At 40.0% G+C, this 13,535-nt stretch overlaps 1 protein-coding gene across 1 annotated transcript in view; it reads right to left on the bottom strand.

Moving 5' to 3' along the window:
- LOC100549062 (kalirin-like) overlaps nucleotides 1-13,535 on the bottom strand; it is a 143,542-nt gene that overhangs the window by 56,852 nt on the left and 73,155 nt on the right. The window contains 2 exon segments of the mRNA XM_019617399.2: nucleotides 4,261-4,427; nucleotides 9,907-10,102. Of these exon segments, the coding sequence (XP_019472944.1) occupies nucleotides 4,261-4,427; nucleotides 9,907-10,102 (363 nt within the window).

The following is a 13,535-nucleotide window of genomic DNA, read 5'->3' as shown; positions in this document are numbered from 1 at the left end:
AAATAAATCCCAGGATAAGGACTTAGAGACAGAAATTGTTGGAAGGAAAGTTCTTACTGCAGAAGCTATTAATAAGGAATGAAATCTCTGGAAGTATTTACATATGGGTAGTCAGATGGCAAAGAATTCTCATTTCCAAGATGTGATCATAAAAAATGACTACTCCTCTATGCAAACACTTCATAGCAAAACCAAAAAACATAATCAAGGAGCTTTGAAATGAAACATAAAGATCTTTAAGGTCCCTTCCAGCCCTAGGATATGATTCCACGGTATGATTCTATGATATTTTCTAGTTTCTACCCAGAGTTATGGACTTCGCTGGGTAATGCTGCAGCTCTCTTCTGCTCCACTTGTTTGTATTTCTTTCATGCAAAAGTCAGAGCTCAGGGAGTAAGGTGAAGTTGCAGTTGGTTTCATCTAACATACACTTAAGATGCAGTGGGAGTTTCCATCTGCATTCACAGCTAGGAAGAAACTCCATGTCTTGCATTTTATATTTAGTCAAAGGGCTTTACTTCAGAGACATTCAGATTACCTGTAGGCATGAAATGCCTGCTGTTTTGACTAAAGAATCAAATTCCAAATGTATGTAATTAATCCATCAAGCTTGTATTTATTCATTTATTTAAGCAGCAACATTTTTCTGCTATTTTAAGGCATGCTTTTGAAAAATTAGTACCCAGAGTGCACATGCAAGTTCTTTGCTGTGTTGGCTCAAAGACTATTTTCTACCTGTGTGGGAGTCAAATTATTCCAATGAAGCCAGCAAGTTGTTGAATTCAATTCACAGATGCACAAGAAATCCTGACTGCCCATACACTGCCCTAACTTTAGCTAGTGATTTACAAAGCTCCAAAATCGACTTTGTTGCAATATTCTACATAGTAATTTCCCTTTTGTGCCATCATTTACACCGACTGATCTATTAAATTGTCTGTAAGAAATAGGGATTTTCTGTTTTGATTTTATCCGTACATCATGCATCACCCTACTTATAGCCATTCAGTTCCCTGTGGGGCAGGAAAATGAGTTTTCCCTAGGAGAAATAGAGAGGAACCATCAACACGTGTAGCTGACCCTGATTTGCAGGAAATTACATCTGCTCACTACAACAGTGTGGAAGATTTCATTTGTCAGCTTTCTCTCTTTCATCAGTAGGTATTATTGTTCCTGTGGGAAATGCTACAAAGATTTAGAGGAAAAGAAAACGGGTTATCATATGGCAGTCTTTCTTGGCTGGCAGTTTGTATAATCCATCTGACAAGAAGGCTAGATTATTGCCTACTTCATGGCACCAAAAGCTGAAGTTAAAAAAGATGGGTATATCTGAGAAAAACTTGATGTGAGTATGTCATAAAGCAATGCATCATTTCACATTTGATATACCGTGATATACAGTAGCTTGGGCTACTTAAACTGTAGAAAACACTGAGTTTGCACACTAAAAAAGCAGTATATTAATTAACTCAGTTTTTCCCCCAAATAATACAAACAAGGTATGCCAGGGCCCCCTGGGCAGCAGCTTCCATTTGGGCTGACGTTTTCACAACCTGCTGAAAATTTCAGCCATGTTCAAAACTCTACTGCAGTTTCTCAGAACTTTGTGATGTATTAAATAGGGAAAAAAGCCAGTTTTTCAGCATCCCTCAAATGACTGACTGCTGTCATCCTATGGGCACCCCCACCCGGAAGCAAATCTAATGCCAAAAGAATAACGGTGGGTGGATAAAAGGTGAATAAAGATTTCCAAATACACTTGTAAAGAACAACCTGGAAAATAAGTGTAGTGTGATACTGTGACAGTATCTGGGATTGTATTATGTGATGTTGAACACTTATAATAATAATAAAAAAAAACCACAAAGATGAAAAGTGGGGTTTGGAAGCCAAACAGCTGCAAGCACAGCATAAGACAGCTTGTTCTTGAAACTGATCTCCACAACTCTGTTGTATTATCACTTCTATGTGAGCAATCCAAGCTCTTTAGTTTCTGTCGGAAATGAGTGGGATCCAAGTGAAGGGAAATCAGTCTTGGGAAGGATCTTTCTGAATAACAAAGGGTTTGTGAATCACTGGTCTATGCGACTTCCACACTAAAGCAGTTCACAAAACATCTCACTCTTAAACGTTCTTCTTTTACAGCCCCAGACTTCAACTCATTGTCCAGGCATTCAAACCTTGGGTGCGTATGATTTAAAGCAGAAACCCTCCTAAATGAAACTTAAATAGATAGAGATGGTTAAAAGACTTCGTATTTCCACGAGTTGTTATATCAAAATGCAAACACATGTACATTTAGCAGCCTTGACCAATTTTCCTATGTCAGCAGAATGTAAGCACAGCTACAGTAGGTGTCTGGTGGCAACCAAATCTCAGATGACTTGCAAGAGTGAGTGCAATTTGGTAATGAGATCACCCATCATCTCAGATGCAATAAAATGAAAGTGAAGGAAATCTGGATCAGAGTGGAGATGAATTGCAAGCCAAAATCAATATATTTCCCAATTTCACTAAATGGTTGGGAATATGACTCATCTCCAGGAAACCAAATAGATAGAGCACAGATATATTTTACCTTAGCTCTTTCCAAGGGAAACTGTAGCTGTGGTAATTTGTAGGTTAATAAACAAAGGAGTCCTTATTACTCAGCTGAACAAATACAATGATTCTTCACAATTGGCCTGCTGAAAGGTCGCACAGTAATAAAAGTTCTGATGGTCCCAAGCTGTGTTAAGAAAATACTAATTCAAGGCAGCTGTTTGTTCTCTCACAGCATTAGATATTTCAATCCTAAAACCATTTCCTTTGGTTAGATTTTGGTTTGCAGAATAGGAAAGCCCAGAAGTCTCTTGATAGTGAGGCAAGTAACATGAGGTACCTGCAGAGTGCTGCATTGCACTGCACAGCTCTATGTGCACTGCAGGGCTGACCGACCTGTCCATCATCCTGCTCAGTGGGGTCAGCTACACGTACTGCTCCTCTCTACCTTCTGTCTTCAGTTAAAAGAAGAGTTCTACTTAGTCATAAATCTACTGCACAGAACTCTAAGATTAGCTACTGAAGTAGTGTCCAAGAAACTTTGGGAACCCTTGGAAATAAGTGATATTGTGACATTAATACGGTGATTATGAATATCATAGAGAGGATCTCTTTCACGGAAGAAAGCTGCACTCTGTAGAGCTGCAGAGCCTTATGAGGACAGTCCCTAGAATTATCATAAACACAAATCAGCCACATATTCAAAATCAAAATTCAGAAGAGTTCTGTGCAAGTTCCATTTATGGTTGCAAAATATTAAATCAAAGTGAACTCTCAAAGCAAATGTGTGCAGTGATGTTGGTGCTGCCAGCTTCTAGCTTGGAAGCTGTCTAGGAGCGAAGGATGTTTTGCCAGCAATGATAAAAGCAATCCAGATAAAATGTCACTCAAAAAATCATTTTTGAAGAAGGAATAACTGTGATCGCAGTTAGGGAGCACTCAGTATATTCATTATATCCCCCCACCCCCATTTCTACTGGTAAAATGGAAACCCGAATACACCATGTGTCTGGAAAAATCTTTCTCTTCCTTCTAATGATACCAAAATCCATTACAATCCAGACATAAGCACTACACTGAAGCATAAAGTCACCTCTGGAGCAGGAAGTGTAGTGTAATACTGAAATATGAGGCACCCAAATAAAATACTGAGGGAAAATACAGGAGGCAGAACATGACCACCATCGCTGGAATGAAATCTGGAAGAAAGGGAATGTCACAGCACTAAGATGGCTAAGTAAATCCTAGCACAGAGACCACAGATCGAAGCTTTTATCTCACCCAGATAATGCTGAAGATTCCTTTAGGACAATATGTGTAGCAATAAACAAAAAGGCGAAACTACTGTAATTCTTTGCTCAGATGTCACTGCTCAGCTATCCTCTGCTCTGGGGCAATTCTCCACAAAACTTCAGCCTGGATCCCAGCTCAAATCATTTATTTCCAGAACACAGTTTGAAGCACACTGCAGTTGAGAAGCTAAGGGGTCTGCTCCATACAGAATTCCCATAACTGCTCACGAAGCCATGATGTGGAACAGAGCCCTTCTATATTTGTACAGGATCATGTTGTAATTTGTCAGCAAATCAAGTACTGCTAAGGAAAGAGGGATTAAGATCATCCACCTAAGGCTATGTGACTTGGCAGATACCGGTCTGCCAGGTATTGTAATGGCTGAAAACCTATTTAAGGACCCGAAGCACAGTTAAAAACTCTCACCTGCTTGACTTCAGCCTGTAGGTGCCGGAGCTGTAGGCACTGCTCTAACCTCTTGTGAGTTTGGTCAGCATTAAGCTCCAGCTCATGCTGTTTCTCATGAAGGAATTCCAGCAGCTCTTGAACCTGTGTTGCAAGGTCAATGTCCTTTTCACAGATCAGCTCGATGCCTACAAAAGAACAACATGCAGAGATCTTGCATTTATTTGCAATTCTAGTCATTGTACGAACTTCAAAATTATTTCCCATCTAAAACACTGATTTGCAAATCTCTCAGTAACACTTCCCTCAATGAGTTCTCTCCCAGGGAGTTTTTGGTTTTTGTTTCCCATTCTGCACCACTATATTTTCCTACACAGTTGTGGTTCTCTGCTGATGATTGCTCACCTCACTCATCAGCATCTGAATAGCAGAACACTATTGACCATAGCCTTGCCCAAACATCAAAGTTAATTTTAAAAGGCAGAAATAACCTCCCCTTGTTACATTAAACCAACGACTTATGCTTTACAAATACAAACGGAAAAGAGAAAAAAAGAAGAGGAAGAAAATAGAAAAGTGAAATAAAGTAAATTCTAGCTGCCAGATACAATGCCATGAGTGTGTGGAACTCCATAGAGGAAACATCTTTTCCATCTGGGCACTTTTCACAATCATTAGCAACAATTTAGTTAAAAATGACCCATTCATTCAGAATTACTTCACAAAGTGACATCAATACATTCCTCATGTAGCAGACAGAAAAAAATGATTTAGTACCAGAATTCCTATGCCTTGTATTTTGCATGAAAAGGGAGAACACTTGTATAACCTGGTCTGAATTTCATAGCTGAACCTCATTTGATTAGGAGGTGGAAACAGAGACCTCCTGAGGTCGCTTCCCACCTCCTGAATTTCCTGGTGGGCCTTGCGTGTGTCAGTTACATGAAATACAGTGCAGAGCATCACATCTTCCTTCTTTATCACACGAGAGTGATAGCATTGTTGGGTGCTTTACAGATGTAATGTAATTGTGAAAGCTTGGCCTGGAGGAGTTATGATGCCATCCTGTCTTACTGTAATCCCTGTAATTACAAACTAATAAAGATCTGACTCTTTCCTTATTGAGGTCAACTGGAATTTTGCCATTGGCCTCAATACAGGGAGGATCAGCGACTTAATATGAAAATAATCAGATTGCAGTAATGCTGAGAAAATACTACACTTTTTTCCAAAGCCATTTGATTTCATGGAATAATAGGACATTATACAAGAATTGTGCTAATTAGAAGCTGCTGTACAGAAGGCTGTGTATTGTTTTTAAAACTGATTTAGAAAGATGCCTTTTCTTCCCCCTTTCTCTTCCTCAGAGGCTTGTAACTTTCATTCTCTCTCATAGCGGTATCCACAGAGGACAGTACACAAAATAAGTATGACCTTATGATTGACCATATCCTCTTTTTCCTGTTTCTGGTTTTAACAGGAAGGAAAAAAAAAAAAGAAAAAAAAAAGCATAAAGGAATGCAAGCAATTGGCTTATTCCCCTTTCCCTGCCAAAACCAAACAGTTTCTTCATTACCAAATAAAGAGGAATGGCCCCTGGCTTCCCATTTAAGATCTGGAAATCTAATATACGCTTCCATTCTTAGGAGTGAAGTTTCTTTCAAACGCCAGACACCAAGCATTGTTACTACAATTAGCCCGCATATGGTTCTGTATCCTCAGGACATGACGGGCTTCCTGTATGCTTGACTTCACCACACCTTTCAGATATTAAATGCACCGTTTTCCTTCATGCAGACTCAGCTGGTCTGGTTTTGATTGTGCTAACTCATCAGCAGCAACCAGCAAGCTGCCTGGGATGCTATCCAAGGGGCAGCCCGCACTCCCCATGATGAATGGTCTGCCCTTTCGTGCTTGTCATGTGTCACACAGATTTATTCTGCAATGCCAGTGCACGCAGCGAGAGCACTTATTCTTCTCAAAGATTGGTTTGCAAATTGGAAACCTTTGCTTTCAGAATAATTTCATACATAAAATCTTTACATTAAGTTTTGATAGACAGGAAAGCACAGCTGACTTTTTATAAACTGAACTTGGTTGCCATTCTTTTTTTCTAACTCCTTGGCCCGTACAGCAGATATCAGTGAAGGATAACGAATTGAAACTATTTTTAAAAAATAATTACAAAGAGTACCCACACTGACCAACATCCTGCAAGACATGCATTAGTTACAGATGAGCTATTTGCATTGTCAGATACTATTCAGCATGAGGAAGAGGTATTGCTTTTTTGACCAGTACAAAGCTCTTTTGGAGCTGCTTTGAACGTGCTTGTAGGCTGAACTGTTACCAGCCTGGAACACAACAGTACAGCATCCACTTCTTGCAGTATCTATTTTCTGTGTTATAAGTGAAATCACAAGGAAAATGAAACAGACTTCCATTCCACTTTGAAGCAATGCAATGCTAGGAAAAGATATGAATGATTTTAAGTTTGACATCCAGGACACAACAAGGCTTTGAATTTTCCACATAACAGGCAGGGACTGTGTAAATTTCCCCAGCATCAGCTTCTCATCATATTTCAGGCTTGGCTTAGAGAAGTTGCCTTAGACATAAAATGCCAGATCCGTAAGTCTTTAGTGACACCTACAGTGATGCTTATGGTGACAAGAATGCTAACAATGCGAATGTACTTTAATAACAAATTAATTGTGTGCACTCAGTCAACAATTAAAGAATATCCCGAGTTGGAAGGGACTCATATGAATCATCAAGTCCAAGAGTGTAACTACTTTTAGTACCTAGAACATGAACAACTGAGGGATGTACCACTGATGTGTACGTGTCGTCAGTGCATCTTGAGTCAGGGTATTAAATCCCTGCTGAATCGCGGTCTTAAACTCTCAGAAATGCCCAGACTGCCTCTTGACTGCCTCTTTTGGAAACATCAGAACACTTCAAATGTATCAAACTAGACACTCAACAATCATTATTCTTTTTTGAGAATTTTTGAACACATTTTCACCCACAGATCTGCTCTGATCAGGGTATCCTTTGATATCAGTACTAGAGCTGTGATCAGCCTGGAAAAATAGCAGATAGTTCCACTGAAATAGAAAGTGCTGGGTCACTAAAAGTCAGTCTTCTTGAGAATACTGTTACAGCATTCTCTTAAAGCAAACCTCTTTCCCAAATGACACCGATATTAGTGAGACATGAACACAATTTCAAAGTACTGCGGAATTGCAGGAGATGTGACGACTCCCAGATTTTCCTTGGTCCCTAACAAAACCAAACATTTATTTGCAGAGTAATTATTCTTATGATGAAAACAGGCTAATCCAAAGCAGGATCACTCACACATGCTGCACCAGTGGAAGGAATCACAGGACATAACTCTGTGCTGTACGGCATTTTGGAAACAGTGGATTTGTAGATACGCAGTGTGTACACAAATATCTGAATATCTGCACAGAGTCTGATCTGGCCCATTGTAGGACAATTGGATATGCTGCATCCAATGCACAGTATTCACACGGACTTCCAGACACTTCACGGTCTGGTAAGAATCGCTGCTCCAAGTCTGCATCACACATGCAAAAAATATGGGCAAATGTCTATAAACTTTTTCTACCTGCACAAAATTTACAAGTGAAAAAGGCATTATGCATGGAAAAACCTGGAGGTAATTCTATCTGACAGACTTGCTGGCTTAAAGACCTCCAAGCCAAACTCCAGAATGATCAAAATTAAATCAGGTTCCTGCGTGATACGTTAAAAAGAATACATCTGAAAGAAAGTTACAGGGAAGGGAAGAAACCTCAGGCAGTTAAGAGTGAATGGTTAGGTGGGATGTCCCTACAAGCTTCTTTCTGCCTCTATCTTCTATGGTTGTAGTTGAATTTTGATGGTAGCGGTGGTGATACTGTACAATGGGAAGCAGCAATATTGATTTCCCAGAACCCCTGCAAATTTGCAGTTCCGGCAGTGAGAACAACCATCTCTCACGCACTGAACAACTGCGATACAGGACTCAGCAAGAGGGAGTAAAATTAAATGAATTTTTTATGGACTATAGCTGTCCTTTATTAAAATAAGAAACAGTAGGCTCTCAAGAGCAATCTCTCTCCCTTATTTTGCCATTCTCCCAGCATTTAGCATTCTGTGCATGGCAGATCTGACCATTACCTTTGATTAACTACAGTTACTCTGCATCCCTGTGAGACTTCCACTTCCTTGCCTTTGGGAGCAATGGATTTTTATTGGGTAGGCTTTAAAGAAGGAGATCTCAGATAATCTTACAAAAACATACTAAAAGTCATTTCATTTAGTTGCTGATCTTTTGTCTGCAATCCAAAAAAAATTGTTTCTAACTTCTTCATAAACAGAGAATTACTTTTTTTTTTTTTTCCCTTGAAGAGCAGTCCCTGATGCTCCTGAGACTGCACTGTTCTGGATGATGTTCTTTTCCTCCCATGAATTAATGCTCACATTAGGATGTTTCCAGGATGCACCAAAACTGAATAGTAACTGATGTATACAATTTGCTACCCCAGAAAGCAAAAGAGCTGAAGCACAGGACCAGACACAGTGTGGGCAGACCTCATATCATCTCACATACATGGTTCACACAATGCTTGTCTGGTTCAAAACACACGCCTGCAGCAAACCTACAGCCTCTGCTGAGTACAGCTTGCCAATCAGGTTGAATACTGCCAATTTTTTATTTTTTATTTTTTTTAAGGTAGTGTCTAGGAGTAAAATGTTTGCCAAAGAACAAATCCATAAAAATCTTTTTATTTTGGAAGTGCATGTGAGGAGAGACAGAAAGGAATTGCTCTTGCTTTGCACTTTTTCCAGACATTTAAGAAAGTTTAAACACTTTGCAAATAATTTTCACTTCTGGATTTTATGCAGTGATTAATCTGAATTATGATAACTTTTTTTCCAAACACAAAATGCAAGGATACAAAAATCCTGATTCATAGAATGCCTTAGAAATAGGATCCTACTGCTGAGAAGAGTAGATGAACCAGACAGACTCCCTATCAACATGAATCAAGTCTGTCACTTAAGTGCACATGCCAAAAGCTTTTTGCATCCAAGTGGTTAGCTTTAACTTCCAAGTGCATACTGAAAAGGAAAATTCCAGTATGGTTTATCATGTTCCCTTTTTATACACAAAATAATTCCAATTAGAGCTGGCTGGAAACAAGAATTCAATTTTGTGATAAATTTCAAGGCTCTCATATCTGAATTCTCTCCCATAGGGCTTTTGGTTAACTAGCTTCTCTTTCCTCCACCTCTCTCTCTCACTCCACCTTTTTCTCTTCCTTGCCATCTATACTGGAATAGATCACAAACTCTACTGGCCTGCAGCTGCATAAAACTTTCTGAATGAAACTTAAATTTCAGCTTTACTACCATACTGAATTTCCATTTCAAAGGAACAGCGATTTCTGATGTGTGATCCTGACTCAAAGAATTTTCCAAAATCACAGAGCGGTTCTGGTTGTGGAGAAAAGCTATACAACAGACTGAATTCTGTTAAAAGTTGATGTGCTTTGTACGTACTGGCATATTTGTTTAGGTTGTTGGTGGTGTTTCTTTCCCTTTTGTTTTGTTCCTTCTCATACAAAATAGAAAACAAATTGTTCCACTCACCTGAAGCCTGGACCTCCATGATGTATTGGTGTAAATCTTGCCCTTGCTGGATGACTTCAAAAGTCATGTTGTTCATGGCCAACTTCCTCTCAGTGTGACGCTGCAAACGTTGCTCAGCCAGAGTAAGGTCCTCGGTATTGAAATCATTCATTTGTCTCAGCAGATCCTCATTCCAGGCATCTAACTCTGCTGTAACCTTCACGGACACAAGATAGATGCTATATTCAATCAAGACCAACGAAAAATCTTGCTTTCAAACCATGCATTAATAACTGAAGTACTTCAAACTGTGACTGTGATCCAGAAACCCTAGAACCACAGCCTCAATACTCTGGATTCTGCCCATTAATGGTTACAGTCCTCATTTTGCCTAGCCGAGGATCCATGCGAAGATTATCAGTCCAACAAGAAATGTGACAAATTCTTTTTCCCTTGCACAGTCAACAGGGCACTGTAAAGGAAGACACACTGTACTCATATGGATGGTGATATAAATGACTCTGAATAATTCACATTTAAATGAAGAAACAGTAGTAACAGAATTGCAAAAATACTGTGACACCTCTGTCCTCAGAATCTCACAACGCCCTAGATCTTTCTTAAAACATTCTGCATCACTCCGTATGTTAGTACTGCAGATGGAAATATTTATCATTAATAACATTTATTCCTTTTCTTCATAGAATTTAAATTATAAGCTGCTTCCATTAAGCTCTAAAACATGGAGAATGAATACATTTGCAGGATTATTACTGATATAATACACTGTGAACAGTATCTACCTGTTGTTAACAGAGATCACGAGACCTAACGTTCTATTATGAAATCCGTGAGTTAATCCCCACAGTAGTCCTATGTTGTTCTTCCAAGGGTCTTTCTGCTAGCTTGAGAAGGAATAGGCCCTGTATAAATTTGTTTTGTAGATCTCAAAGATTTCACACTGGGGAATGAATATAAATAACAGACTTCTACAGATGGGCAAAGCACAGCACAGAAACATCGCTCTTGAGGGCTGGGTGAATCACCAGGAGAATCACAAAGGGGACCTAGCTCTTGCCAAAGACCTATATTACCTGCAAATAACTCATGGGAACGTGCAAAATATTCTGCAGCTTTCTCTGCATCTTAATTCAAACAGGCAGTCTGATGACTCTAGCAGTCCATTACTGTATTTTCTGTTTCACATTTTAAGTCACAGTTACTCAACCAATACTGAAGTCCTACTCTATTTTTGCCTGTTCAATTAACACAATTAACCTACCCAAACAGCCCAGTCTCCTTCATACCAGAATCTGCTATTGCAGACAAAAAGAAGGAATGTGCTGGTGGCAACAAATCAGGACAAGGAGAGTGGAAATAAATCATATACGCCTGAATTCTGATTCATAGGTCAACTTGTCAAAGCTAGATGGAGGAAAGCTGAACCCAGATATTTAGACTCACATTTTGGTATGTTACAATATAGTGAAGGTTCTCTGTTTCTCATAAAAGTGCTCTTCAGTGCCTGTGTGCAGTGAGATGCTTAGTTTCCTCAGTAGCCAACGTTCAACATTTTTCATTTGGTTTTCTTTTCCACAAAGCATAACAACAAATGCAGTGCAGGCACTGGAAGGGAACCCAAAAGGACCGGCTCTCAGCCCTTCTCTATTATTAGCATGAATAGGAGAGCACAGCTTTGCATTAGAAGGGAAAATGTATGCACAGGTTTTCAGTTCTTTTTTGAGAGAAGCAAAAAAGCAGATTTACTGAACCAAGAACCTGGGACCTCAGCTGCAAGGTGAAAGGAAGAGTGTGAACATCCTGAGGAGTTTCTTTTTTTCTTCAGCTGTTTCCCACCACCCATTCCACTCAATTAACTCTAAATAATAACTACCTCTACAGTCCCTTTGGCCCCATTCCTGACTCCAACAGCCTCTGATTCATTTACATGCTATAGCTGGAGTCCCTGAACTGTGGGAGCTTCTTGGCAGATTCAACAGTTCTGGAGAAATGGTTGGAGTAGATGCTGGAGAAGGGTTTTACTCAACGTATTTATATTAGAGAAATATACTTGACTAATTGCAATCAAAACTGAATGACAGAATAACAGAATGGCTTGGGTTGGAAGGGACCTCAAGGATCATTGAGTTCCAACCCCCTGCCATGCGCAGGGTTGCCAACCAATTTTTCCTAATATGCAACCTGAAGTAATGATAGTAGAAGAGATTGAAACAGTCAAAGAATGTGTTATATTAGTTTGCTCTTACAGCCATGCTACAATACGGGGATTCTGATCAAAAACTGATCTGTGTATGTTTATGGACATCATCTTCAGGCCAGGAAAGCACAAGTATTTTGGAGGGCCAAACTACTAGGAACATTGAGGATGGACATACAAGGGAATCAACAGATGGTCCCATCCACATCTTCAAGTATGCTGAGACCAAGCAGCCCAGTGCAAGTGCCTGGGTTAAATCTCTCTGCTCTGATGCCATTTCTTTTAGCAAGCTTTTCCATGTGCTGTGAAAGGGACACTGAGCAGCACTGCTTTTATTCTCCTGTTCAAATTGGTGGTTCCAATTAAGCAGGAAAGGACAGCACTGGCAATCAGGACACAAGCTGATACACTTCTGGGGATACAACACCAGATCCAAAGGCTTCATGTCTTCTTGTCATGGCCAGAAACTGGGGCTGAGATTGCATCTGAGTGTCTCCAGGGAGACACTCAACAGGGATTCCTGGTCCAGTGCCAGTCCCCACAGGGACAAGGAGCACAGGCAGTGACAGTGGGCAGAAGGGAGGAAAGAGGGAAGTCAGCTCCAAGTGGGAGCTGAGGAAAGAATGATAATTATCCCATGTGCTGGGTTAGGGGAAGAGAGGAAGGAGTCAGACACAGCAAGAGGTGGAACATCACCAAGTTCCTCAGGCGAAGCTTTTGTACAGGAAGGTTGGGTACATTGCTCTGAGTAACCAAGACAAACAGATGGCTGGAAGGGAATCTAAAGCGCACAAAGGCAAAGAAGCAACAGCAGAGCTGTGATAACAACCCAGGTTTCCTGAATCCCAATCTGGTGCCCTATCCCAGAGACCGTGATGCTTTGCAGATCTCATTAAGACACTTCCTTTCCTGCCTGTGCAGCCAGTGCCTCACAATCCCAGCAGTTTCTGTATTTCAAACTGGATCACTTGGAAATGGTCCCAGTCTGAATTTGAGTACCCATTAGTTTGACTGGGATATAGGGAAAAATGATTTGTTTTTCTTTAAGAAGGGGCAGTAATTAGGCAGTTCAGTTAACTACACATGTATATTTTTCAAGTCTAAAAAAGGACCCTGGATGCTCTCACAGAAGGGGTCAGGCATTGACATCTACGGTGAAAATTAATACAGTTTCATCTGATATAGTCCCATCTTGTAAATTGTGGTAAGAGCCAATTATATCAAACCAATGTCAGGTATTGTCTCAGAAATGAGGCTCCCTTGGCCTTGAACATGTTTAATTCCCTTTTGACCCAGAATCGCTGATTTGAGTTTATTCTGTTCATCTACTGGATTTTTGGTGGGAAGAAATGATAGTGCTTCTTATGTTTATTCCTTTTTCTTCACAGTGTTTGTGATTCTAAACAGACCTCAGCATCCTTCACATGGCCTG

Source organism: Meleagris gallopavo, chromosome 7 (assembly GCF_000146605.3).
Source record: "Meleagris gallopavo isolate NT-WF06-2002-E0010 breed Aviagen turkey brand Nicholas breeding stock chromosome 7, Turkey_5.1, whole genome shotgun sequence".
In the NCBI taxonomy this organism is placed as follows: domain Eukaryota; kingdom Metazoa; phylum Chordata; class Aves; order Galliformes; family Phasianidae; genus Meleagris; species Meleagris gallopavo.
Note: the sequence above shows the minus strand (reverse complement) of the source record. Positions and strands in the feature narration are given on the sequence as shown.